We start from the raw sequence: 27,557 nt of genomic DNA, 5'->3' as shown, positions 1-27,557 counted from the left end.
TGCGTGGTAGAAATCATTTATCAAAAAAGATCAAATCACAGAATAAGTCTAACTTTCCCCCTAAAATGGTGTTTGACACAATATCCTGAAAAAAACTAAAACCCACTCTTGTCACTGTGTTTAAAAGAGGAAGATTCTACAGCTTATTGTTCCAAAACTTGTTTACATTCGTTTACAATCACATCTCTATTGTATGCGTGGGAATACCTGGGAACAGATTTATACAATTAAAAATCACTTGGAACACATTTCCTCGTGTTAATCTTTTATGTCCAACAATAATACAAAAAAAAAAAAATCCCACCAGGCTATTAGAAACCATCATGCCCGTTTCATGGGCGTGTCCCATTTCCCAATGTCGTGCACTATATAGGGAATAGGGTACAATGTCGTGCACTATATAGGGAATAGGGTACAATGTCGTGCACTATATAGGGAATAGGGTACAATTTGGGACTCCCAGACTACTGAAGCTCTCCACAGTCTGCGATGGTGATACTCTTGGAGGTTCGCCCCGAACGAGAGCCGAACATCTCCACTTTCCTGATCACATCCAGTCCCTGGGTCACGATGCCAAAAACAACATGTTTTCCATCCAGCCTGAGAAGAGGAAGAGGTTTATTAACTTTCCCCCCGGACTGAGAAAGACGATCATAATGGTCTGGGGACGTACTGTATGTAGGAAGCGTCTCAGCGTAGTCCTGATCTAGGATCAGGTCCTCTCTGGCCACACAATATTATTCTTTATGATATCAAAATGGCATAACTGATCCTACAGTGCCTCCGGAAGTTATTCAGACTCCTTGACTTTCCACATTTTGTTACATTACAGTTATTCTCAAATGTATTAAATCTCCCCGCCCCTCAATCTAAAAAACAATATCCCATAATGCTTAAAAGAGGTTTCAATTTAATTGCTAATTTATTACAAATAAAAACTGAAATATACATTTACATAAGTATTCAGACCTTTTACTCAGTACTTTGTTGAAGCACCTTTGGCAGCGATTACAGCCTCAAGTCTTCTTGGGTATGACGCTACAAGCTTGGTACACCTGTATTTGGGGAGTTTCTCCCATTCTTCTCTGCAGATCCTCTCAAGCGCTGTCAGGTTGGATGGGAAGCGTTGCTGCACAGCTATTTTCAGGTCTCTCCAGAGATGTTAGATCGGGTTCAAGTCCAGGCTCTGGCTGGGCCAATCAAGGTAATTCAGAGACTTGTCCCAAAGCCACTACTGCGTTGTCTAGGCTGTGCTTAGGGTCATTGTCCTGTTGGATGGTGAACCTTCGCCCCAGTCTGAGGTCCTGAGCGCTCTAGAGCAGATTTTCATCAAGGATCTCTGTACTTTTCACTGTCCATCTTTCCCTCGATCCTGACTAGTCTCCCAGTCCTTGCCGCTGAAAAACATCCCCACAGCATGATGCTGACACCACCATGCTTCACCATAGGGATGGTGCCATGTTTCCTAAAGAAGTGACACTTGGAATTCAGGCCAAAGAGTTCAATCTTGGTTTCATCAGACCAGAGAATCTTGTTTCTCATGGTCTGAAAGTCTTTAGGTGTCTATTGGAAAACTCCAAGCGGGCTGTCATGTGCATTTTACTGAGGAGAGGCTTCCTTCTGGCCATATCATAATGGCCTGATTGGTGGAGTGCTGCAGAGATGGTTGTCTTTCTAGAAGTTTCTCCCATCTCCACAGAGGAACTCTAGAGCTCTGTCAGAGTGACCATCGGGTTCCTGGTCACCTCCTTGACCAAGGCCCTTCTTCCCCGATTGCTCAGTTTGGCCGGGCGGCCAGCTCTAGGAAGAGTCTTGGTGGTTCCAAACTTCTTCCATTTAAGAATGATGGAGGCCACTGTATTCTTGGGGACCTTCAATGCTGCAGAATTGCTTTGGTACCGTTACCCAGATTTGTGCATCGACACAATCCTGTCTCGGAGCTCTACGGATAATTCCTTCGAACTCATGACTTGGTTTTTACTCTGACATGCACTGTCATCTGTGGGACCTTATATAGACAGGTGTGCGCCTTTCCAAATCATGTCCAATCAATTGAATTCACCACCGGTGGACTCCAATCAAGTTGTAGAAACATCAGGGCCTCCCGGGTGGCGCAGTGGTCTAGGGCACTGCATCGCAGTGCTAGCTGAGCCACCAGAGTCTCTGGGTTCGCGCCCAGGCTGGGCTGGGTTCGCGCCCAGGCTCTGTCGCAGCCGGCCGCGACCGGGAGGTCCGTGGGGCGACGCACAATTGGCATAGCGTCGTCCGGGTTAGGGAGGGTTTGGCCGGTAGGGATATCCTTGTCTCATCGCGCTCCAGCGACTCCTGTGGCGGGCCGGACGCAGTGCGCGCTAACCAAGGGGGCCAGGTGCACGGTGTTTCCTCTGACACATTGGTGCGGCTGGCTTCCGGGTTGGAGGCGCGCTGTGTTAAGAAGCAGTGCGGCTTGGTTGGGTTGTGCTTCGGAGGACGCATGGCTTTCGACCTTCGTCTCTCCCGAGCCCGTACGGGAGTTGTAGCGATGAGACAAGATAGTAATTACTAGCGATTGGATACCACGAAAATTGGGGAGAAAATGGGATAAAATTAATTTAAAAAAATAATATATATACAGTGGGGAGAACAAGTATTTGATACACTGCCGATTTTGCAAGTTTTCCTACTTACAAAGCATGTAGAGGTCTGTAATTTTTATCATAGGTACACTTCAACTGTGAGAGACGGAATCTAAAACAAAAATCCAGAAAATCACATTGTATGATTTTTAAGTAAATAATTTGCATTTTATTGCATGACATAAGTATTTGATACATCAGAAAAGCAGAACTTAATATTTGGTACAGAAACCTTTGTGTGCAATTACAGAGATCATACGTTTCCTGTAGTTCTTGACCAGGTTTGCACACACTGCAGCAGGGATTTTGGCCCACTCCTCCATACAGACCTTCTCCAGATCCTTCAGGTTTCGGGGCTGTCGCTGGGCAATACGGACTTTCAGCTCCCTCCAAAGATTTTCTATTGGGTTCAGGTCTGGAGACTGGCTAGGCCACTCCAGGACCTTGAGATGCTTCTTACGGAGCCACTCCTTAGTTGCCCTGGCTGTGTGTTTCGGGTCGTTGTCATGCTGGAAGAACCAGCCACGACCCATCTTCAATGCTCTTACTGAGGGAAGGAGGTTGTTGGCCAAGATCTCGCGATACATGGCCCCATCCATCCTCCCCTCAATACGGTGCAGTCGTCCTGTCCCCTTTGCAGAAAAGCATCCCCAAAGAATGATGTTTCCACCTCCATGCTTCACGGTTGGGATGGTGTTCTTGGGGTTGTACTCATCCTTCTTCTTCCTCCAAACACGGCGAGTGGAGTTTAGACCAAAAAGCTCTATTTTTGTCTCATCAGACCACATGACCTTCTCCCATTCCTCCTCTGGATCATCCAGATGGTCATTGGCAAACTTCAGACGGGCCTGGACATGCGCTGGCTTGAGCAGGGGGATCTTGCGTGCGCTGCAGGATTTTAATCCATGACGGCATGGTGTGTTACTAATGGTTTTCTTTGAGACTGTGGTCCCAGCTCTCTTCAGGTTATTGACCAGGTCCTGCCGTGTAGTTCTGGGCTGATCCCTCACCTTCCTCATGATCATTGATGCCCCACGAGGTGAGATCTTGCATGGAGCCCCAGACCGAGGGTGATTGACCGTCATCTTGAACTTCTTCCATTTTCTAATAATTGCGCCAACAGTTGTTGCCTTCTCACCAAGCTGCTTGCCTATTGTCCTGTAGCCCATCCCAGCCTTGTGCAGGTCTACAATTGTATCCCTGATGTCCTTACACAGCTCTCTGGTCTTGGCCATTGTGGAGAGGTTGGAGTCTGTTTGATTGAGTGTGTGGACAGGTGTCTTTTATACAGGTAACGAGTTCAAACAGGTGCAGTTAATACAGGTAATGAGTGAAGAACAGGAGGGCTTCTTAAAGAAAAACTAACAGGTCTGTGAGAGCCGGAATTCTTACTGGTTGGTAGGTGATCAAATACTTATGTCATGCAATAAATTGCAAATTAATTACTTAAAAATCATACAATGTGATTTTCTGGATTTTTGTTTTAGATTCCGTCTCTTACAGTTGAAGTGTACCTATGATAAAAATTACAGACCTCTACATGCTTTGTAAGTAGGAAAACCTGCAAAATCGGCAGTGTATCAAATACTTGTTCTCCCCACTGTATATATATATATATATATATATATATATATATATATATATATATATATATATATATATATATATATATATATATATAAATAAAGTTGTAGAAACATCAAGGATGATCAATGATGCAACTGAGTTCAATTTAAAGTATCGTAGCAAAGGGTCTGAATACTTATGTAAATAAGGTATTTGTTTATTATTTGCAAAAATTTCTAAAAAAGCTGTTTATGCTTTGTCATTATGGTGTATTGTGTGTAGATTGGAAAGTTTGGATATTTTTTTATATATTTTAGAACAAGGCTGTAACGTAACAAAATGTGGAAAAAGTCAAGGTGTCTGAATACTGTCAGAATGCAATGTGTATCTGCAGTCCTACTCAGACACTTAATCAACACAGCAGTCTGTTTCTCTGTCGTACCACTGTCTTGACAGGTCCGTACGTACCACTCGGTCTTGTCGGTGCAGATGAAGAACTGAGATCCGTTGGTGTTGGGCCCAGCGTTGGCCATTGACAAAATGCCTAAATGGAAAAAAAGAAACACCACATTACATTGTAACTAGACCCCTAAGTGGATGTCTGGCAAGTTAGCTGAGGTACTGCAAACACACACCTCACTGCTCAAGACAAGCCGGGTTACAGTTCCTATGGCAACATCCTTGATAGCAAGTCAGTGATCTGAAATATCAAAAGGCCTAATTACTTAGAATCAGAAACGGCTAAGAAAAGATAGATTTGGTCAATTGATTCTTTATGGCTGTGTTAACCGAAATAGGTCATCGTTCTCAACCACATTAAGTTGGTTACGCAGTAAAGCTCTCGTTGAAACATCCGCAGTGCAATGCTGCCATCTAGTGGTACGAATGGGGATTCATTAAAATAACCCAAAGGTAGGCTACAGTATTCTGGAAATACATTTAAAATCTAGCATGGTCCCAGATCTGTTTGTGCACTTGTCAGTCATCGGCAAGCCATTTCTTTCACATGATAAATGAGTGATTGGGAATTGGCATAATAGCACAAACAGACTGGCACTCAGGCTTGATCAGGTCAACCCAGACATAACAGAAAGGGGGAATCACTTACCAGGTCCTGTGTGCTTCAGATCGAAGTTCTCGTCTTTGAATTTGAGTCCGTAGATAGATTTCCCTCCGGTTCCATTGTGATTAGTGAAGTCTCCCCCCTACAGAGTAGAATAGACATACATTTAGAGGGGTCAGAGAAAGGATTACATGTGTTTGGGGGCAAAGATACCATGAGTTACAACAACAATAATTACAAAAAGGGGGTTCTCAAACAACTAAAACATTACTTGACCTACCTGGCACATGAACTGAGGAATGATCCTGTGGAAGATGGATCCCTTGTAGCCAAAACCATGTTCTCCGGTGCACAGTGCTCTGAAGTTCTCTGAGAGGGAGAAACAATGGTTTAGACCAACCCTGTTCCAGGAGACACACCATCCCGGAGGTTCTCTCTCCGACCCTGTTCCAGGAGACACACCATCCCGGAGGTTCTCTCTCCGACCCTGTTCCAGGAGACACACCATCCCGGAGGTTCTCTCTCCGACCCTGTTCCAGGAGACACACCATCCCGGAGGTTCTCTCTCCGACCCTGTTCCAGGAGACACACCATCCCGGAGGTTCTCTCTCCGACCCTGTTCCAGGAGACACACCATCCCGGAGGTTCTCTCTCCGACCCTGTTCCAGGAGACACACCATCCCGGAGGTTCTCTCTCCGACCCTGTTCCAGGAGACACACCATCCCGGAGGTTCTCTCTCCGACCCTGTTCCAGGAGACACACCATCCCGGAGGTTCTCTCTCCGACCCTGTTCCAGGAGACACACCATCCCGGAGGTTCTCTCTCCGGCCCTGTTCCAGGAGACACACCATCCCGGAGGTTCTCTCTCCGACCCTGTTCCAGGAGACACACCATCCCGGAGGTTCTCTCTCCGACCCTGTTCCAGGAGACACACCATCCCGGAGGTTCTCTCTCCGACCCTGTTCCAGGAGACACACCATCCCGGAGGTTCTCTCTCCGACCCTGTTCCAGGAGACACACCATCCCGGAGGTTCTCTCTCCAACCCTGTTCCAGGAGACACACCATCCCGGAGGTTCTCTCTCCAACCCTGTTCCAGGAGACACACCATCCCGGAGGTTCTCTCTCCAACCCTGTTCCAGGAGACACACCATCCCGGAGGTTCTCTCTCCAACCCTGTTCCAGGAGACACACCATCCCGGAGGTTCTCTCTCCAACCCTGTTCCAGGAGACACACCATCCCGGAGGTTCTCTCTCCAACCCTGTTCCAGGAGACACACCATCCCGGAGGTTCTCTCTCCAACCCTGTTCCAGGAGACACACCATCCCGGAGGTTCTCTCTCCAACCCTGTTCCAGGAGACACACCATCCCGGAGGTTCTCTCTCCAACCCTGTTCCAGGAGACACACCATCCCGGAGGTTCTCTCTCCAACCCTGTTCCAGGAGACACACCATCCCGGAGGTTCTCTCTCCAACCCTGTTCCAGGAGACACACCATCCCGGAGGTTCTCTCTCCAACCCTGTTCCAGGAGACACACCATCCCGGAGGTTCTCTCTCCAACCCTGTTCCAGGAGACACACCATCCCGGAGGTTCTCTCTCCAACCCTGTTCCAGGAGACACACCATCCCGGAGGTTCTCTCTCCAACCCTGTTCCAGGAGACACACCATCCCGGAGGTTCTCTCTCCAACCCTGTTCCAGGAGACACACCATCCCGGAGGTTCTCTCTCCAACCCTGTTCCAGGAGACACACCATCCCGGAGGTTCTCTCTCCAACCCTGTTCCAGGAGACACACCATCCCGGAGGTTCTCTCTCCAACCCTGTTCCAGGAGACACACCATCCCGGAGGTTCTCTCTCCAACCCTGTTCCAGGAGACACACCATCCCGGAGGTTCTCTCTCCAACCCTGTTCCAGGAGACACACCATCCCGGAGGTTCTCTCTCCAACCCTGTTCCAGGAGACACACCATCCCGGAGGTTCTCTCTCCAACCCTGTTCCAGGAGACACACCATCCCGGAGGTTCTCTCTCCAACCCTGTTCCAGGAGACACACCATCCCGGAGGTTCTCTCTCCAACCCTGTTCCAGGAGACACACCATCCCGGAGGTTCTCTCTCCAACCCTGTTCCAGGAGACACACCATCCCGGAGGTTCTCTCTCCAACCCTGTTCCAGGAGACACACCATCCCGGAGGTTCTCTCTCCAACCTTGTTCCAGGAGACACACCATCCTGGAGGTTCTCTCTCCAACCCTGTTCCAGGAGACACACCATCCTGGAGGTTCTCTCTCCAACCCTGTTCCAGGAGACACACCATCCTGGAGGTTCTCTCTCCAACCCTGTTCCAGGAGACACACCATCCTGGAGGTTCTCTCTCCAACCCTGTTCCAGGAGACACACCATCCTGGAGGTTCTCTCTCCAACCTCGTTCCAGGAGACACACCATCCTGGAGGTTCTCTCTCCAACCTCGTTCCAGGAGACACACCATCCTGGAGGTTCTCTCTCTAACCCTGTTCCAGGAGACACCATCCTGGAGGTTCTCTCTCCAACCCTGTTCCAGGAGACACACCATCCTGGAGGTTCTCTCTCCAACCCTGTTCCAGGAGACACACCATCCTGGAGGTTCTCGCTCTAACCCCAGTTGTAACTAACCTAATTCGGCTTATCAACCAGCTAATTATTAGAAATCAGGTGCGCTAGAGGTTGCTAGGTTGGAGTGAAAACCTACAGGAGGTAGCTCTCCGGGAACAGGGTGGGAGTGAAAACCTACAGGAGGTAGCTCTCCGGGAACAGGGTTGGAGTTAAAACCTACAGGAGGTGCCTCTCCGGGAACAGGGTGAGAGTGAAAACATACAGGAGGTAGCTCTCCGGGAACAGGGTGGGAGTTAAAACCTACAGGAGGTAGCTCTCCGGGAACAGGGTGGGAGTGAAAACCTACAGGAGGTAGCTCTCCGGGAACAGGGTGGGAGTTAAAACCTACAGGAGGTAGCTCTCCGGGAACAGGGTGGGAGTGAAAACCTACAGCAGGTAGCTCTCCGGGAACAGGGTTGGAGTTAAAACCTACAGGAGGTAGCTCTCCGGGAACAGGGTGGGAGTGAAAACCTACAGGAGGTAGCTCTCCGGGAACAGGGTTGGAGTTAAAACCTACAGGAGGTAGCTCTCCGGGAACAGGGTGGGAGTGAAAACCTACAGGAGGTAGCCCCCCCGGGAACAGGGTTGGAGAGCCCTGGCTAATAGCATACCAACATGAACAACAGGATGTACGAATACAATACGTTTTATTCAAAGTATGAATTACACAAACACACACACTGGACTCTGACATTGCTCATTAAGATTTTCCGGAGTTCCAAATTAAGCAGCAGCAGCTGAAAAGATGAGCTCCTACAAATATTGAAATTTAAATGTTTTTTTAGAGTAAAGTACATCGAAAAAAAATCAAAAGAAAACTGCAAACTGAATAGGAGACCAAACAAGCAGCAAACAAAGAAGAAAGGCTTTTGAAAAAGTAACAATTTTTCATAAAATTATACCGTTTTCTTAGCTAGCTAAGTTGTTTACCTGTTGCTAGGCAGTTGCTAGGGACATTCCTGAAAGAAGCTAGCTAGCTAACAAGGAGTGTCTAGTTGGCAGAAGAGAAGAAGGGACAAAGTGGGACAAAATAAGGACAGAAGAAAAGGGAAAGGGGACATTAAGGTGAAGCAGTCCTCTAAAGACACAAAAGACAATAATACAAGAAACAACACTTCTATTGCCTCTCCCTCTACGATACGCACTTCCGGTTTGGTTTGGAGCGAGTAGTTGCATTCCGCTTTGCTCCACAGGTAGTATTACAGGTAGTATTACATTTCATTTCATTACAGTACAACAGTTTGATTTGTTTGATCTTAGCTGGCTACATAGCCGTCTTTGTATCCAAGATAATTGTGTAGTCTAGAGTAATTGTCGAGGTTACCTAGCCAGTTGAGGTTACCTAGCCAGCTACACTTTCAAACAAAGTCAACAACGCAGCCACTGCTAGCTAGCCTATTTCACCAGCCAGCAGTACTATATCATTTTAGTCAATAAGATTTTTTGCAACGTAAGCTTAACTTTCTGAACATTCGAGACGTGTAGTCCACTTGTCATTCCAATCTCCTTTGCATTAGCGTAGCCTCTTCTGTAGCCTGTCAACTATGTGTCTGTCTATCCCTGTTCTCTCCTCTCTGCACAGACCATACAAACGCTTCACACCGCGTGGCCGCTGCTACTCTAACCTGGTGGTCCCAGCGCGCACGACCCACGTGGAGTTCCAGGTCTCAGGCAGCCTCTGGAACTGCCGATCTGCGGCCAACAAGGCAGAGTTCATCTCAGCCTATGCTTCCCTCCAGTCCCTCGACTTCTTGGCACTGACGGAAACATGGATTACCACTGATAACACTGCTACTCCTACTGCTTGCTCTCTCCTCGTCTGCCCACGTGTTCTCGCACACCCCGAGAGCTTCTGGTCAGCGGGGTGGTGGCACTGGGATCCTCATCTCTCCCAAGTGGACATTCTCTCTTTCTCCCCTGACCCATCTGTCTATCGCCTCCTTTGAATTCCATGCTGTCACAGTTACCAGCCCTTTCAAGCTTAACATCCTTATCATTTATCGCCCTCCAGGTTCCCTTGGAGAGTTCATCAATGAGCTTGACGCCCTGATAAGTTCCTTTCCTGAGGATGGCTCACCTCTCACAGTTCTGGGTGACTTTAACCTCCCCACGTCTACCTTTGACTCATTCCTCTCTGCCTCCTTCTTTCCACTCCTCTCCTCTTTTGACCTCACCCTCTCACCTTCCCCCCCTACTCACAAGGCAGGCAATACGCTTGACCTCATCTTTACTAGATGCTGTTCTTCCACTAACCTCATTGCAACTCCCCTCCAAGTCTCCGACCACTACCTTGTATCCTTTTCCCTCTCGCTCTCATCCAACACTTCCCACACTGCCCTTACTCGGATGGTATCGCGCCGTCCCAACCTTCGCTCTCTCCCCCGCTACTCTCTCCTCTTCCATCCTATCATCTCTTCCCTCTGCTCAAACCTTCTCCAACCTATCTCCTGATTCTGCCTCCTCAACCCTCCTCTCCTCCCTTTCTGCATCCTTTGACTCTCTATGTCCCCTATCCTCCAGGCCGGCTCGGTCCTCCCCTCCTGCTCCGTGGCTCGACGACTCATTGCGAGCTCACAGAACAGGGCTCCGGGCAGCCGAGCGGAAATGGAGGAAAACTCGCCTCCCTGCGGACCTGGCATCCTTTCACTCCCTCCTCTCTACATTCTCCTCTTCTGTCTCTGCTGCTAAAGCCAATTTCTACCACTCTAAATTCCAAGCATCTGCCTCTAACCCTAGGAAGCTCTTTGCCACCTTCTCCTCCCTCCTGAATCCTCCTCCCCCTCCTCCCTCTCTGCTGATGACTTCGTCAACCATTTTGAAAAGAAGGTCGACGACATCCGATCCTCGTTTGCTAAGTCAAACGACACCGCTGGTTCTGCTCACACTGCCCTACCCTGTGCTTTGACCTCTTTCTCCCCTCTCTCTCCAGATGAAATCTCGCGTCTTGTGACGGCCGGCCGCCCAACAACCTGCCCGCTTGACCCTATCCCCTCCTCTCTTCTCCAGACCATTTCCGGAGACCTTCTCCCTTACCTCACCTCGCTCATCAACTCATCCTTGACCGCTGGCTACGTCCCTTCCGTCTTCAAGAGAGCGAGAGTTGCACCCCTTCTGAAAAAACCTACACTCGATCCCTCCGATGTCAACAACTACAGACCAGTATCCCTTCTTTCTTTTCTCTCCAAAACTCTTGAACGTGCCGTCCTTGGCCAGCTCTCCTGCTATCTCTCTCAGAATGACCTTCTTGATCCAAATCAGTCAGGTTTCAAGACTAGTCATTCAACTGAGACTGCTCTTCTCTGTGTCACGGAGGCGCTCCGCACTGCTAAAGCTAACTCTCTCTCCTCTGCTCTCATCCTTCTAGACCTATCGGCTGCCTTTGATACTGTGAACCATCAGATCCTCCTCTCCACCCTCTCCGAGCTGGGCATCTCCGGCGCGGCCCACGCTTGGATTGCGTCCTACCTGACAGGTCGCTCCTACCAGGTGGCGTGGCGAGAATCTGTCTCCGCACCACGTGCTCTCACCACTGGTGTCCCCCAGGGCTCTGTTCTAGGCCCTCTCCTATTCTCGCTATACACCAAGTCACTTGGCTCTGTCATATCCTCACATGGTCTCTCCTATCATTGCTATGCAGACGACACACAATTAATCTTCTCCTTTCCCCCCTCTGATAACCAGGTGGTGAATCGCATCTCTGCATGTCTGGCAGACATATCAGTGTGGATGACGGATCACCACCTCAAGCTGAACCTCGGCAAGACGGAGCTGCTCTTCCTCCCGGGGAAGGACTGCCCGTTCCATGATCTCGCCATCACGGTTGACAACTCCATTGTGTCCTTCTCCCAGAGTGCTAAGAACCTTGGCGTGATCCTGGACAACACCCTGTCGTTCTCAACTAACATCAAGGCGGTGACCCGTTCCTGTAGGTTCATGCTCTACAACATTCGCAGAGTACGACCCTGCCTCACGCAGGAAGCGGCGCAGGTCCTAATCCAGGCACTTGTCATCTCCCGTCTGGATTACTGCAACTCGCTGTTGGCTGGGCTCCCTGCCTGTGCCATTAAACCCCTACAACTCATCCAGAACGCCGCAGCCCGTCTGGTGTTCAACTTTCCCAAGTTCTCTCACGTCACCCCGCTCCTCCGCTCTCTCCACTGGCTTCCAGTTGAAGCTCGCATCCGCTACAAGACCATGGTGCTTGCCTACGGAGCTGTGAGGGGAACGGCACCTCCGTACCTTCAGGCTCTGATCAGGCCCTACACCCAAACAAGGGCACTGCGTTCATCCACCTCTGGCCTGCTCGCCTCCCTACCTCTGAGGAAGTACAGTTCCCGCTCAGCCCAGTCAAAACTGTTCGCTGCTCTGGCACCCCAATGGTGGAACAAACTCCCTCACGACGCCAGGTCAGCGGAGTCAATCACCACCTTCCGGAGACACCTGAAACCCCACCTCTTTAAGGAATACCTAGGATAGGATAAAGTAATCCTTCTAACCCCCCCCCCCCTTAAAAGAGTTAGATGCACTATTGTAAAGTGGTTGTTCCACTGGATATCATAAGGTGAATGCACCAATTTGTAAGTCGCTCTGGATAAGAGCGTCTGCTAAATGACTTAAATGTAAATGTAATGTAAGATAGGTCCTAATATCTTGTGTTTATCTTTGGATTATAAGTGTATTGTTTGTTAGAAATTACTGCACTGTTGGAGCTAGAAACATAGGCGGTGAAGCATTAAACTGAAGGTGATCGATCCCGGTCGAGGGAGGAGCAGATTTCTTTTTGTATATAAAAGTTTTTTTTTTTATAGTTTTTTTTAACATTCTTATGACACTTCAATTTTTTTGTTAGCAACTTCAACTCTTGCACATTTTCTCATTAAAAGTATATTTCAACACTCAGCCGCTCAGGCAAATTTGCCGAATTACTAAACTTGGAACCAATCAAAACTCCTGTACATACCCCCTCGTGATGAAGGCAGCCAATGACCTGCTTCTATCTACGATGTAAACACAGCCTCTTGTGAAAACGTGTACCTGCTGTCTGATTATGTTAGCTAGCTCCCAGACTGAAGAGGATCAGATATAGCTAGCTAGCTCCCAGACTGAAGAGGATCAGATATAGCTAGCTAGCTAGCTCCCAGACTGAAGAGGATCAGATATAGCTAGCTAGCTAGCTAGCTCCCAGACTGAAGAGGATCAGATACAGCTAGCTAGCTAGCTCCCAGACTGAAGAGGATCAGATATAGCTAGCTAGCTAGCTCCCAGACTGAAGAGGATCAGATACAGCTAGCTAGCCCCCAGACTGAAGAGGATCAGATACAGCTAGCTAGCTAGCTCCCAGACTGAAGAGGATCAGATACAGCTAACTAGCTAGCTCCCAGACTGAAGAGGATCAGATACAGCTAGCTAGCTAGCTCCCAGACTGAAGAGGATCAGATACAGCTAGCTAGCTAGCTCCCAGACTGAAGAGGATCAGATACAGCTAGCTAGCTAGCTCCCAGACTGAAGAGGATCAGATACAGCTAGCTAGCTAGCTCCCAGACTGAAGAGGATCAGATACAGCTAGCTAGCTAGCTAGCTCCCAGACTGAAGAGGATCAGATACAGCTAGCTAGCTAGCTAGCTCCCAGACTGAAGAGGATCAGATACAGCTAGCTAGCTAGCTCCCAGACTGAAGAGGATCAGATACAGCTAGCTCCCAGACTGAAGAGGGTCAGATACAGCTAGCTAGCTCCCAGACTGAAGAGGATCAGATACAGCTAGCTAGCTCCCAGACTGAAGAGGATCAGATACAGCTAGCTAGCTCCCAGACTGAAGAGGGTCAGATACAGCTAGCTAGCTCCCAGACTGAAGAGGGTCAGATACAGCTAGCTAGCTCCCAGACTGAAGAGGGTCAGATACAGCTAGCTAGCTCCCAGACTGAAGAGGATCAGATACAGCTAGCTAGCTCCCAGACTGAAGAGGGTCAGATATAGCTAGCTAGCTCCCAGACTGAAGAGGATCAGATACAGCTAGCTAGCTCCCAGACTGAAGAGGATCAGATACAGCTAGCTAGCTCCCAGACTGAAGAGGATCAGATACAGCTAGCTAGCACCCAGACTGAAGAGGATCAGATACAGCTAGCTAGCTCCCAGACTGAAGAGGATCAGATACAGCTAGCTAGCTCCCAGACTGAAGAGGATCAGATATAGCTAGCTAGCTCCCAGACTGAAGAGGATCAGATAAAGCTAGCTAGCTCCCAGACTGAAATAAGATGCATATCTGTTTGAGTGCACTTGAAATTTGGAGCGGGCATTACAAATTGTCTTGAGCATATGAAGAGGTAACTCTGTTGAGCATTTAGACAATTTGTCAACTAGCCAATGTGCCAGATTAGACTAGCTAGTGTAATAAATATCATTTACTATAACACAAGCATATTTGCTAATACATTGTTATAACTAACTTCTTTCCAAACAGGGTTTCTCACAAACTCATAGCAGATACGGAGACCCACACACACCCAGAGACAGATGGCTGACACAGGCCTTTTCATAAAGACTGATAAGAAAAGGGGTGCCTGGCACTGAATATCACGAGAAACTGAGACACACACACATACCCAAGGACAGAGGGCTGACGTAAACCTTTCATAAACACAGATAAGACAGGAACATCTACGCACACACAAAAACTCCTCTTCAGTCTGAACATTTTACAGAGACACACAGAAATGTCAAAATAGGAACATCTACGCACACACCTAATCTCCTGTTTTAGCTGAACATTTCTGAAGACAAAGAACTCTACTCAGAGCCAATGGGACAGTGATACTGGCCTGAAGGAGACCTCGCCCAACTCATCAGAACCAACCAGAGGACCAGAACTTCCAGACTCAACCTACTTTCTGTACTGTATAAAATGTATATGGACTCTGTTATCTGGGCTTCTTTCGGAGAGTTCCATTTTGAGCTTGATGAAAGGGTCCGTGCACGCTATTTCAGATATCTTTACCTCTGAATAAATTGCATTTAATTAAACCTCATCCACCCTGTCCAGAGTCTCTACTTCGTCTCAGTTCTCCAGTAAACATGTTTTATCAACAAATTGGTAGCAGAGGGATGGTTTTCTTCTCTGAATTCGGTCCATAAAAAGTTGATAAGAGAAAAGAGACAAGTGAGAGACGGATCAGAAAGGAAGGGTGACCTGTCGAAGGAGCAGCCGGGAATCTAGCTCACCTCAGGAAACTGATCTATAAGGCCTACAAAACAAAGGTAAGCAGAAACCTGTTAAATCAAAAATCTGCATATTGTATATTAGGAAAATCCAAATTAAAGATCAGAAGTACTGAGGTTGAGTATGGGTTACTGTCAAATTTATGATAAATGTCTATTGTAAATGTAAAAGTAAACATGTAAAGATATCTGAGATATAGAGAGTCACATAGTCGGGTAGAAGCCGTGAGACTCAGATTCATATAGTCGGGTAGAAGCCGTGAGAATCTAAGTAAATGGGTGTTGTGATAAATCCACATAGTCGGGTAGAAGATAATTGTAACTGACTTGATAAAAAGATTCAGACAGTCGGGTTGAGTGAGAATTCCGTGAGAATCCAAGTCTAGAAAAGGTTCCCCAGACTTAACAACATTTGATTGGTTAAAACACTTGGAAGTTACCTAGGGGGAATCAACAAAATAAAACAAAAATACAAGTTCAGATAGTCGGGCAAATGGTTGACGTGGCACTTAACTAAATGCACTGTGAAGAACTTAACCTGCGATCAATGTGTTAAAACTAAATGTGGAAATGTTAATTTGAAATGTTGTGTAAGATTGGCCTTTTCACGAGACTCACTAGTTGATAACTTTTGGGAGGACAGCTGAGTTTTCTTTTGGCCCGTGGTGCAGCCGCCGAGCTGAAAACTGACTTGTATTTGTCCTCTATTGTGATGTTGGTATTTCCATAATTCCTAAAATTGAATTGATAATTATTTTAGCAGCGCTTGAGTTCGTAGATATATTGTTCCCGAAGGGCGATTCTGATACCTTCTGGGAAAATATATGGCAACTCGAAAAACTGAAAAACGCTGATAACTTTTGCAAAATAATTCCTATAATTGAATTGATAATTATTTTAGCAGCGCTTGAGTTCGTAGATATATTGTTCCAGAAGGGCGATTCTGATACCTTCTGGGAAAATATATAACAACTCGATTAACAAAATCTGTTTAACAGTAATAACTGCTGTAAATAATTCTTTGTGTACGAGTGTGGGGCACCAGAGATAAGTCGGTGTCAGCACCGAGAATACATTGCTGGCCTCGGCCAGTGACGGGCTAAGTGCACTAAGATAGTCAAACCTGATCCTGAAATTTACCATGGCAGCCGCTAATGGCCCAAAACTAGAGTTCAATGAATACCTAGAACAAAAAATACAGGACAGGGCAGGGGGAAAGGAACAATATAAATGTACAGGCCCCAATCTCAAGACCTCGTGGGAGGGCCAATCAGACTTTGAAGGCTAAGATAGATGTGTGGTACACCAAGAGAGGGAGGTCATATGCCCGCTCTTGATGTACAACAAATCACAAGGTCCAATGGCAGGGTATAAAGTATTTACATGTGAAGGCACTTGTGTAAAGATATCTGCCATTTATTCTGATATATCTTAGAAACGGGGCTAGTTGCAACTAGGAGTATCCGTAAGATAAGTGAGAAGTAATGACACATCTTAGAAATGGGGCTAGTTGCTAGAACTAGGAGTATCCATAAGATTGAAGTGTCTGTTCAAGTTTGTATCAGTGTCCGGGACTAGAAGTTAGTGTAAGTTGAAGATGTAAGTTGTTGGCAACCTCGTACACGCCTCGGACACCCTTCTAGGTAGCATCGGAATTAAACTGAGCTTGATCATTCGGGAGCTCGTGCTGAATTGGCAAATCCGGGTCAGGTTAATAACTATTTTTTAACTGGTCGCCGCTCGGTACCTAAGTCCAAGCCTGAGCTTTAATGTGGTGAGGACTTAATCCTCTTGGCCATGTTTTAAATTCTTGTGACAGGTATAACTATGTAATTATGTTTTGTTTGTAGTAAACGTTTGGGTTAAGGGGATTTACATGTTCCCAGAGACAAGGTATCTTAAAGGGGCACACTCATATATGGAATATTCAGAGTTTTATTTTCTGAGTTTTAATTAGACAAGGAAATGTTTAATTTTTAAAGATAAGGGGTTCTTTAATAGGTCTAGACATGGTATGGAACACGAATGTAAGGGGGTGTTGTAACCTTTGACCTGCATCATGGCTGTCTCTTGAAGTCTGATCAGCTTCGGGGGATGGTCATGTAGATAATGCATTTGTGGTCATTTGGTATACTGGTTTTGAGGTAAATTAATATGTAAGGACTCTAGAAATTGCCACCATAGACATGTTTTTCTAAAAATCCATGAGTTTAGATGAAGCCAAACAGTGAGACATTTAGTTAAAATTTGGAAACAAAACAGTTGTTACAGACAGATAAGGGAAAGGGCAGACAGACAGGCCCTCCCTACACTGCTGAGACCTTGAAGGTTTGAGAGCAGAGAGGGGAGTTTCGGAAGGGGCGCCAGGACATGGATAACAGAATGGGTAGATAACAGTTACTGAATGGAGACAACAGGGAGAATTGGACATGTGGAAAATGAAAGGGGCGCTCCTACATGATAATGTAGAACATAAGAATATTTTACTATTCTTACCTAAGTCATTATTTAGAATAGGTAAGGTTGTTACCTGGCTAGAGCCAGGTATCAAGAGGGGGATGGGTACATTGTGGTCTAGGATAGGATGGGGCCTATTGAATAATAAACTAATTTAAAATTTAAAAAAATTCTAGCTAAAAAATAGGCATAGAAGTCAAATATATAATCAGATAGAACAAATGAGAAACTGTTTGTTAACCAAACCTGTATGTCCAAGATTTTATGCATTACAGATGAATTAAAGGAGAAGGTGATTCACTCGACCTGGGGGCATATCGCACTTGGAGGGTGAGACACACTGACACTGCCGAATGATCACAGAGTTAAGGAGAAGAACTGTTGCTAATAAAGCTCAGGGGTCAACTCCTTAATGAAGAATTCCCTGACCCCGACCTTTCCTCACTGTGTACGTTCATAGAAGTGAAAGTGTTGCTTGATCTCTAGCTGATGATGTGTTCTCTGGGAGAGGATGGGGTTTTACAGGACTGCTTGTGGTCCTGAGCTGTCTGTTTAGGATACGATGGGGATGTTACCATCACAGTGCTGCCAGAACCACCACCAGTTCCAACGGACCAGGGATTCAGCCGGCCTCCTCCACCACTTCAAGACCAAGTCCCACACCACCACCTAAGCTCTCCAATCTGGGACAGGTAATAAATGTAAAAGACATCTCAGATAGTGACCAATTGGGGACTGAAACTGAATATGAGGAAAGGGAGAATATGTGGTTGGCCTACAAAACACTTAATAGAAAGGACTGTGTCGTATGTGGACATGCCAGACCTATTCTGGCTGCTCACCCATTTGCCCTAAGTAATGGGGAAGGTTGGATGTGCATATTGGAAAGTTCAAGCCAAATTCAACCCTGTGTAAAACTCTGAGTCTTGTGTTCCCAGAAGTCCCTCCCCAGAAGACACCATGGGGGGTTAAGGCATATGGGGGATATTACAGCTGTAACACTGGTACAGGTAGGGGTATAGACTATGGAGGGCTCCCTACTGCTACCTGCATCACTAATGCCACTATTAACTAGAGGTGTTGCTGATGTATGGTGGATGTGTGGACCTGCCAGGCGGTTGACCCCATTTTGAAAGGATATTGTCGTTGCACATGTGCTTTGGCCAGTCTGATAACACCATTGCCTATTATTGAGGTTACAGCTAACCAACTTCTGGGAGCTGCACATGACACAGAGACTCGGTACCAACCCAGGAGACGGCAGAACCGTGACGCTCCTTGGTCCGAGGGTACAGATAACATGCACACCAACCTGTTGGGGTCCCAATAGGGGTCCCCCACGAATACCAGACATCAAACAGGAGTGATGGCCTGTGGCATTTATTGCCCATTTTTGGCCCAGCTATTGTTGATGCTAAGCAGAATGCCTGAATCAATTATATCTACTATAATCAACAATGATTTGTTAACTACACCCACACAGTACTTACGGGATGGCTGAACGATTGGATGCTACCTCTCAAACCAGTAGACAAAATAGACTAGAACTGGACATGATTCTGGCCAACCAGGGAGGTGTATGTAAAATGATTGGAGAACAGTGTTGCACGTTTGTCCCTAAACAATACTAGTCCGGATGGGAGCATTTCAAAAGCTCTGAGTGGTTTGGCAAAGTTATCAGTGGAGATGAAGGGTCTTGCAGGTGTGGAGGAGAGTGGACTGTTCCCCTGGCTGGGTGGTTGGTTTGGTAAGTGCACTACAATGATGGTTACTGGATTTCTGACTCTAGTTGTTGTTTTTCTTATGCTCATGTGCTGTGCTGCCTGTATCATACCTTGTTTGAAGAAGTCTGTTACAGATGTGGCAAGGACCTCTGGTATGATGCCGTTGCTTGATGCTCCAGTTGGAGAGGCTGATACGGAATCAAGCTTTCGCAGGAGAGTGGGCCTGACAGAGGAGGACCCTTGGTTTGCTGTAGTAGAGGTTGTCGAATGAATAAAAAGTGATGTTTGTCCTCCCTGTTGTGAAGGTTTGAAGTTCCCGGGTGGCGACGAGCCCACCTGGTACAGGTTGTATAGAGGGATGGACCTGAGGGTTTAACATTTTCTCGTTTTTTGGTAAAAAAATTAGGTAATTGGACTCAACAAGGCTTCGAGGCGGTCCATGGACAATTGGCAGCTACATCCCTGATGGCATTCCAAAATAGAATCGCGGTGGATATGTTGTTGGCTGAACGCGGAGGTGTTTGTGCCATGTTCGGGGAGCAATGTTGTACTTTCATTCCCAATAACACAGCAACTGATGGTAGTCTTACTGTTGCCTTAGAGGGTCTTCGTACACTTAATGAGAAGATGAAGCACCACTCCGGGGTTGACACCTCTATGTGGAACTCTTGGATGGATGCGTTTGGGAAATATAAGATGCTTGTTTCCTCCATACTGGTATCTATATCTGTCTTCACTGCGATACTGGTGCTTTGTGGATGCTGCTGCATTCCATGTATTCGAACGCTGACCACTAGGATCATAACTACTGCTATTGATCCCAACCAGGCAGAGAAGGGACAGATGTTTCCTATGCTTGCCCTGGAGGATGCTGAGCCAGGCTATTGGACTGATGACTAATTAAACGCCATTCATAGCTTTTGTCACGTCTCTGGTGAGACGTGAAGAGGGGGAATTAAAACTTTCTCTCTGAGAAAGTTTCCCTGGTTGTTTACTTTTGCTTTTCTTACTTTTACCTAAGTTTATGTCACGTCTCTTTGGAGACGTGAAGAGGGGGAATCAAAACTTTATCTTCTGATAAAGTTTACTCTATTTTTTGCCACTTGTAGCTTTTGTCCTAAGGTTATGTCACGTCTCTTGTGAGACGTGAAGAGGGGGAATAAAACTTTCTCTCTGAGAAAGTTTCCCTGGTTGTTTACTTTTGCTTTTCTTACTTTTACCTAGTTTATGTCACGTCTCTTAGGAGACGTGAAGAGAGGGAATATGAAACTTTTTCTTCTGGAAAAAGTTTCCCTTCTTGTGCCTGGATTCGCTTAAAGTTATGTCACGTCTCTTGTGAGACGTGAAGAGGGGGGGAATAAAACTTTCTCTCTGAGAACGTTTCCCTGGTTGTTTACTTGTGCTTTTCTTACTTTTACCTAGTTTATGTCACGTCTCTTTGGAGACGTGAAGAGGGGGATTTGTAATAAATATCATTTACTATAACACAAGCATATTTGCTAATACATTGTTATAACTAACTTCTTTCCAAACAGGGTTTCTCACAAACTCATAGCAGATACGGAGACCCACACACACCCAGAGACAGATGGCTGACACAGGCCTTTTCATAAAGACTGATAAGAAAAGGGGTGCCTGGCACTGAATATCACGAGAAACTGAGACACACACACATACCCAAGGACAGAGGGCTGACGTAAACCTTTCATAAACACAGATAAGACAGGAACATCTACGCACACACAAAAACTCCTCTTCAGTCTGAACATTTTACAGAGACACACAGAAATGTCAAAATAGGAACATCTACGCACACACCTAATCTCCTGTTTTAGCTGAACATTTCTGAAGACAAAGAACTCTACTCAGAGCCAATGGGACAGTGATACTGGCCTGAAGGAGACCTCGCCCAACTCATCAGAACCAACCAGAGGACCAGAACTTCCAGACTCAACCTACTTTCTGTACTGTATAAAATGTATATGGACTCTGTTATCTGGGCTTCTTTCGGAGAGTTCCATTTTGAGCTTGATGAAAGGGTCCGTGCACGCTATTTCAGATATCTTTACCTCTGAATAAATTGCATTTAATTAAACCTCATCCACCCTGTCCAGAGTCTCTACTTCGTCTCAGTTCTCCAGTAAACATGTTTTATCAACACTAGCTACTGTAAATTTCAATTTGTCAGCTAGCCAATGTGACAGATTAGACTAGCCAGCTACTGTAAATTTGTCAATTTGTGTTTCATTAGCTCTCACTGTCAATGAATTCAAATGGTTGAATCAGGATTTGGCATGATTATACACACACAGTGCATTCGGAAAGTATTCAGACTCCTTGACTTTTCCCACATTTTGTTACGTTACAGCCTTATTCTAAAATGTAATACATCCCCCCCCCCCTTGAGGGGATCTGCAGAAAATAAATGGGAGAAACTCCCCAAATACAGGTGTTCCAAGCCCGTAGCATCATACCCAAGAAGACTCGATGCTGTAATCGCTACCAAAGGTGCTTCAACAAAGTAATGAGTAAAAGGTCTGAATACTTATGAGCTGAAACTAAAGATACCAGAAATGTTCCATAAACACAAAAAGCTTATTTCTCTCAAATGTTGTACATCCCTGTTAGGGAGCATTTCTCCTTCGCCAAGATAATCCATCCACCTGACAAGTGTGGCATATCAAAAAAGTTGATTAAAAAGCATGATCATTACACAGGTACACCTTGTGCTGGGGACAAAAGGCCACTAAAATGTGCAGTTGTGTCACACAGCACAATGCTACTGCCTACCCCGGTCGACGCTGGTCCAATTGTGCGCCGCCATATGGGACTCCCAATCATGGCCGGTTGTGATACAACCTGGTTTCGAACCAGGGACTGTAGTGACACCTCTTGCACTGAAATGTAGTGCCTTAGACCGCTGTGCCACTTGGGAGACAGTTTGCCTGTCCAGCTAGAGAACATAAAAGTATTTATTAAAAAAATATATATAATTGACATTGGCAACAAATGGAAATGTGTTCAGAATTCTTTTTTGACAATATGTAAAAAACAGCTCCTCCCTCGACAGAGATCGATCGTCTCTAAAAGTAAAAACAGATGGCCTACTAAGGCCCACCACCTAATAAGCATTTCACCGCACCTGCGATAAATGGTGTACGTGACCAATAAAGTTTGATTTGATTAAACACTATTGAATCTGGAATAGTAGTTGTTCTCCCCCTACCTGCTGTTTTGGGCACAACATCTGCATTCAGCTGCAAAATAAAAAATAGCATACGTTATGAGGCAGTCAGTTGCATGCAGCTAGCTATTCTGATTATATCAGGCTGTAATACACTAATTGGTATATAAAGCCTGAAACTAATGCCGGCAAAAATCACGTAAAATGTTCTTTACAAGCCAGAATGTTGAATACTAATATATATTTTAAAAAACTACCAGTTATCCTTCTGCTGCTTGAAATTTTAGGCAAAATAGCCACAGGAAAGTATTGTTTACCAAACTTTCTAGAGAGCCGGTAGGTACATGGTTGGATAGTCCGTTCTCTCGGTAATAGCTAGTAAAGCATGCCATGACAATGACTGAATCAAGATGAAGAACAAATCAGTGCCTTCGGAAAGTATTCAGACCCCTTGACTTCCTCCACATTTTGTTACGTTATAGCCTTATTCTAAAATGTATGAAATTGTTTCCCTCCCCCCCTCATTTATTTTATTTAACGAGGCAAGTCAGTTAAGAACAAATTCTTATTTACAATGACGGCCTACTCCGGACGACGCTGGGCCAATTGTGCGTCGCCCTATGGGACTCCCAATCACGGCCGGATGGGATTCAGCCTGGATTCGAACCGCTGCGCCACTCAGGAGCCCAAATCTACACACACACACACACACACACACACAATACCCCATAATGGCAAAGCAAAAACTGGTTTAGAGATGTTTGCTAATTTATATTTAAAAAGATTAAAAACAGAAATATTATATTTACATAAGTATTCAGACCCTTTACTCAGTACTTTGTTGAAGTACCTTTGGCAGCGATTACAGCCTCAAGTCTTCTTGGGTATGATGGTACAAGCTTGGTACACCTGTATTTGGGGAGTTTCTCCCATTCTTCTCTGCAGATCCTCTCAAGCGCTGTCAGGTTGGATGGGGAGCGTCGCTGCACAGCTATTTTCAGGTCTCTGCTTAGGTTCGTTGTTCTGTTGGAAGGGGAACATTCGCCCCAGTCTGAGGTCTGAAGCAGGTTTCATCAAGGATCTCTCTGTACTTTGCTCCGTTCCTCTTTCCCTCGATCCTAACTAGTCTCCCAGTCCCTGCCACTGAAAAACATCCCCACAGCATGATGCTGCCACCACCAAGCTTCACAATATGGATAGTGTCAGGTTTCCCCCAGATGTGAATCTTGGCATTCAGGCCAAAGAGTTCAATCTTAATTTTTTATTTTATTTAACCAGGTAAGCTAGTTGAGAACAAGTTCTCATTTACAACTGCGACCTGGCCAAGATGAAGCAAAGCGACACAAACAACATATTGGTTTCATCAGACCAGAGAATCGTGTTTCTCATGGTCTTTAGGTGTCTTTTGACAAACTCCAAGTGGGCTGTCATGTGTATTTTATTGAGGAGTGACTTCCATCTGGCTACTCCACCATAAAGGCCTGATTGGTGGAGTGCTGCAGAGATGGTTGTCCTTCTGGAAGGTTCCCTCATCTCCACAGAGGAACTCTAGACCTTGGTCAGAATGACCATCAGGTTCTTGGTCACCTCCCTGACCACGGTCCTTGTCCCCAGTTTGCCGGGCGGCCAACTCTAGGAAGAGTCTTGGTGGTTCCAAACTTCTTCCATTTAAGAATGATGGAGGCCACTGTGTTCTTGGGGATCTTCAATGCTGCCTAAATGTTTTTGTACCCTTCCCCAGATCTGTGCCTCGAAATAATCCTGTCTTGGCGCTCAACTGACAATTCCTTCAACCTCATGGCTTGGTTTTTGCTCTGACATGCACTGTCAACTGTGGGACTTTATATAGACAGGTGTGTGCCTTTCCAAATCATGTCCAATCAATTGAATTTACCACAGGTGGACTCCAATCAAATTGTAGAAACATCTCAAGGATGATCAATGGAAACAGGATGCACCTGAACTCCATTTAGAGTCTCATAGCAAAGGGTCTGAATACTTATGTAAATAAGGTATTTCTGTTTTAAGAAAAGTTACTAAAATGACTAAAAACATGTTTTTGTCATTATGGGGTATGGTGTGTAGATTGATGAAATAAAACAATTTCCTCATGTAGACATCAACATGTGGAAAGTCGAGGGGTCTGAATACTTTCCGAAGTCACTGTGTGTGTATATATATAAAATAAAAGTACAATAATTGAAGATCATTTTTTTGTTGTTGAATTCACACACAAGGTATTGTCCGTTTTTTAAATTGTCACGGCCAGGCTGCATCACATCCGGCCGTGACTGGGAGTCCCATAATGCGGTGCACAATTTTCCCAGCGTCATGCTTGGTTCAATAGCTATACATATCCAATATGAAACTAACTTCATGGTGCCCAAGTGAACCATATACCGACTACAAAGTCTGGTAAACAATGCTTTACTTCGTTTAAAATGTCGAACAACTGAAGGCCAAATCGCAGACATTCCGGTTGAGTAAGTTTAAATGTCATTTTGTTAAACGTTCTGGGGTTTAAATTCCGATGTCCACCAGATGCATATTATACGTTTTGTTTTGCTTAATGTCTAGCCCGCATTATCCGTATTTGACATACATGCTTCGCTTTTCATTGCCCTAGTTCAATGCTGGTTAGTTATAGTTTGTACTTCCCTTTGTACTACCACACTGTAAAGCAACTCGAGTTGAAAATATTGAACGCATGTAGCGTTACAGACTGCTCCATTTGACAATGAATGACTTCCGCCGGAAAACAAAGAGTTTGATGCATCTGGTGGATATCAGGAATAATTTACACGATTTTGCAGGCATCCGTTTCAGGCTGCATATACACCAAATAATTGCTGATTAAATCATACTAGTAGTTAGCTAGTTTGTACAGTAGGCCTAGTTGTACAGGGCCGGCATGCTAATTAGTTGTGCTGTAACTTAGGTCCAACTGAGCGTTCTTCACGTTGGTTTCAAGTTGTAACTGGTGCATTATACGATGCCTACTCGTTATTTCAAAGGCCGAGGCCAAAACAGATGGACATTTAATAGCCGTGCTACGTAAACCATCGGATTAAGTTCTTAGTCAAGACAACTGAACTCACCTCGAATGTTACTCTTCCGACGGGCTGGTTGTCAGCAGCAATGTCAAAGTAGACGACCGGGTTGGCGGCTGCAGGGCCAGCAGAATACAACCGAGCGGCGGTAAACGCCAACGAACGTCCTGAAATGAGCTTGACCCTACTCGGTAAAGCTGCAAGTAGCATTTTAAGGCTGGGTGTAAACATAAAATGGACTTGAGATGGCGTGAAATACCACGTTAGCTGGTTACATATGCCGCTGTGACTGCAAGGAGGAAGTTCTTCCCAAGATCTCGGAAGAATATCAACCGTTTCTAAACCCGGAGGCGCAACATCGCGAGACTTCCGGGAACGCTTTAGAAACAGAATGGGAAAATCAGGCCGGGCTTTGAGAAGGCAATGAGAGATGTGAAACATTATTCCTTTAGTTAATTTTCTCGAACTCTAAAGGCACAACCTCGATTCGAGTAAATGTCTTCAGTAGTTGAACATGTTATTACTCCAACCTCGTGAAAGTCACAAACTGACACGTTTTTCATTTCCGTCAAAAACAACTTTATATTGATGGAGTGCCTTTTGATTTGACTGCCTGCACATGCGCAGTTCGGCTCGAGAGACACCAATGGAACTCGACGCACAAGCATTTCGCTACACTCGCAATTACATCTGCTAACCATGTGTATGTGACCAATAACATTTGATAAGGCGAATATTCATCTTTTGTTGTACACATCCAGATGATGCTGTGTACTGTTTTGCGCTTCACCCTGTTGGTGTGATCTAGGCGTTAGATCCCATGACGTGTTTCTATGCATAGATAGATGCAGTAAAGAGGTCAATGTGGTTTGGATAATCACTGAACAGAAATAGAATTGCAACATGTAAAGTGCTGGTCTCATGTTTCATGAGATTAAATAAAAGATCCCAGAAATGTTCCATATGCACAACATATTTATTTCTCTCAAATCGTGTGCACGGAGGGCTCATGTTTCGGGAAGACGCATGGCTCTCGACCTTTGTGGTTAAAAAGTACCACAAAATAAATAATATAATCCATCCACCTGACAGGTGTGGCCTATCTAGAAGCTGATTAAACAGCATGATCATTACACCGGTGCTGACTTTGAGGGAGAGGTTGTTGTCCTGGCACCACACTGCCAGATCTCTGACCTCCTCCCTATAGGCTGTCTCATCGTTGTCCGTGATCAGGCCTACCACCGTCGTGTCGTCGGCAAACTTAATGATGGTGTTGGAGTCGTGCGCGGCCACGCGGTCGTGGGTGAACAGGGAGTACAGGAGGGGACTGAGCACTCACCCCCGTGTTGAGGGTCAGTGTGGCAGATGCGTTGTAGCCTACCCTTACCATTTGGTCAAACGGCACTAAAGCATGGATCATCATGTCACCAGAATAAGACTCAATATTTATCGGAAAGGAGCATCAAGCTCATCACCGTGCACTTTCACCACCCTGTGAAGTTCATCATCATTTATTTCATCTGTAGCCTAATAAACTGCTAGGCCAAAGGCCGGCAGATGGCGATATTCATCTGATATTGATGGTTTCATCTTACCGTTCGAAGTCATTGTATGCAGCCGGCAATACACTCATATCCATCGTGGACCCGTTAGTGCCTATAACATTCTCCATTCAGGCTGCAAAGGCATCGATTTTCTCCATAACTAGATTTAATGGCTTACCGTTTGGACGGTAAAGATGGAAACGACTCAATATCACCCACTATCTGCTGGCCTTGGACTAATAAACTTCATGGTTTCCCGAGTCGTAGTGGGAGGACCACTCACCATATCATCATGTGACTCCCAAGTTTACTTTCCATAAAAACTGTGGATGGAAATGTGGTTACTGTACATTTTTTTACAAATAATTTACAATACATTACTGTTTTTTAAAATCAAATTAACATAACGTGTCCTTCTGACTATTCAGTTATATGGTATATCGTATGGCTGAGCCTCAATTTGAGGCATATTTACAAACCAGAAAAAGAACCAATGACAAGAAAACAAAGGT

General features: G+C 45.7%; 2 protein-coding genes across 4 annotated transcripts in view; one reads left to right on the top strand and one right to left on the bottom strand.

Annotated features, from left to right (window-relative positions):
- On the bottom strand, positions 1–25,842 carry LOC139580498 (peptidyl-prolyl cis-trans isomerase A-like). 3 transcript variants are annotated; one of them, XM_071409245.1, is made up of 7 exons: positions 25,550–25,831; positions 22,494–22,524; positions 22,058–22,220; positions 5,525–5,613; positions 5,290–5,386; positions 4,650–4,725; positions 1–600 (listed from the first exon to the last, which is right to left on the bottom strand). In XM_071409245.1, exons 2-7 carry the CDS (start codon positions 22,518–22,520, stop codon positions 465–467), a joined length of 588 nt encoding a protein of 195 aa, XP_071265346.1. In that variant the 5' UTR covers positions 22,521–22,524; positions 25,550–25,831; the 3' UTR covers positions 1–464. The 3 variants fall into 3 exon arrangements, with proteins under 3 accessions (XP_071265346.1, XP_071265345.1, XP_071265347.1); XM_071409244.1 differs by lacking the exon at positions 22,058–22,220 and having other exon boundaries at positions 25,550–25,842; XM_071409246.1 differs by lacking the exons at positions 22,058–22,220; positions 22,494–22,524 and having other exon boundaries at positions 25,550–25,841.
- LOC139580497 (protein TBATA-like) overlaps positions 24,783–27,557 on the top strand; it is a 30,862-nt gene continuing 28,087 nt past the window's right edge. Inside the window, exon 1 of the mRNA XM_071409241.1 lies at positions 24,783–24,934. The gene's annotated coding sequence lies outside the window, so the exon portion shown is untranslated. The remainder of the gene's footprint in view (positions 24,935–27,557) is intronic.

Source organism: Salvelinus alpinus, chromosome 7, assembly GCF_045679555.1.
Source record: "Salvelinus alpinus chromosome 7, SLU_Salpinus.1, whole genome shotgun sequence".
Taxonomy (NCBI): Eukaryota; Metazoa; Chordata; class Actinopteri; order Salmoniformes; family Salmonidae; genus Salvelinus; species Salvelinus alpinus.
The sequence above is the reverse complement of the archived record's forward strand: the minus strand, read 5'-3'. Positions and strand labels throughout refer to the sequence as shown.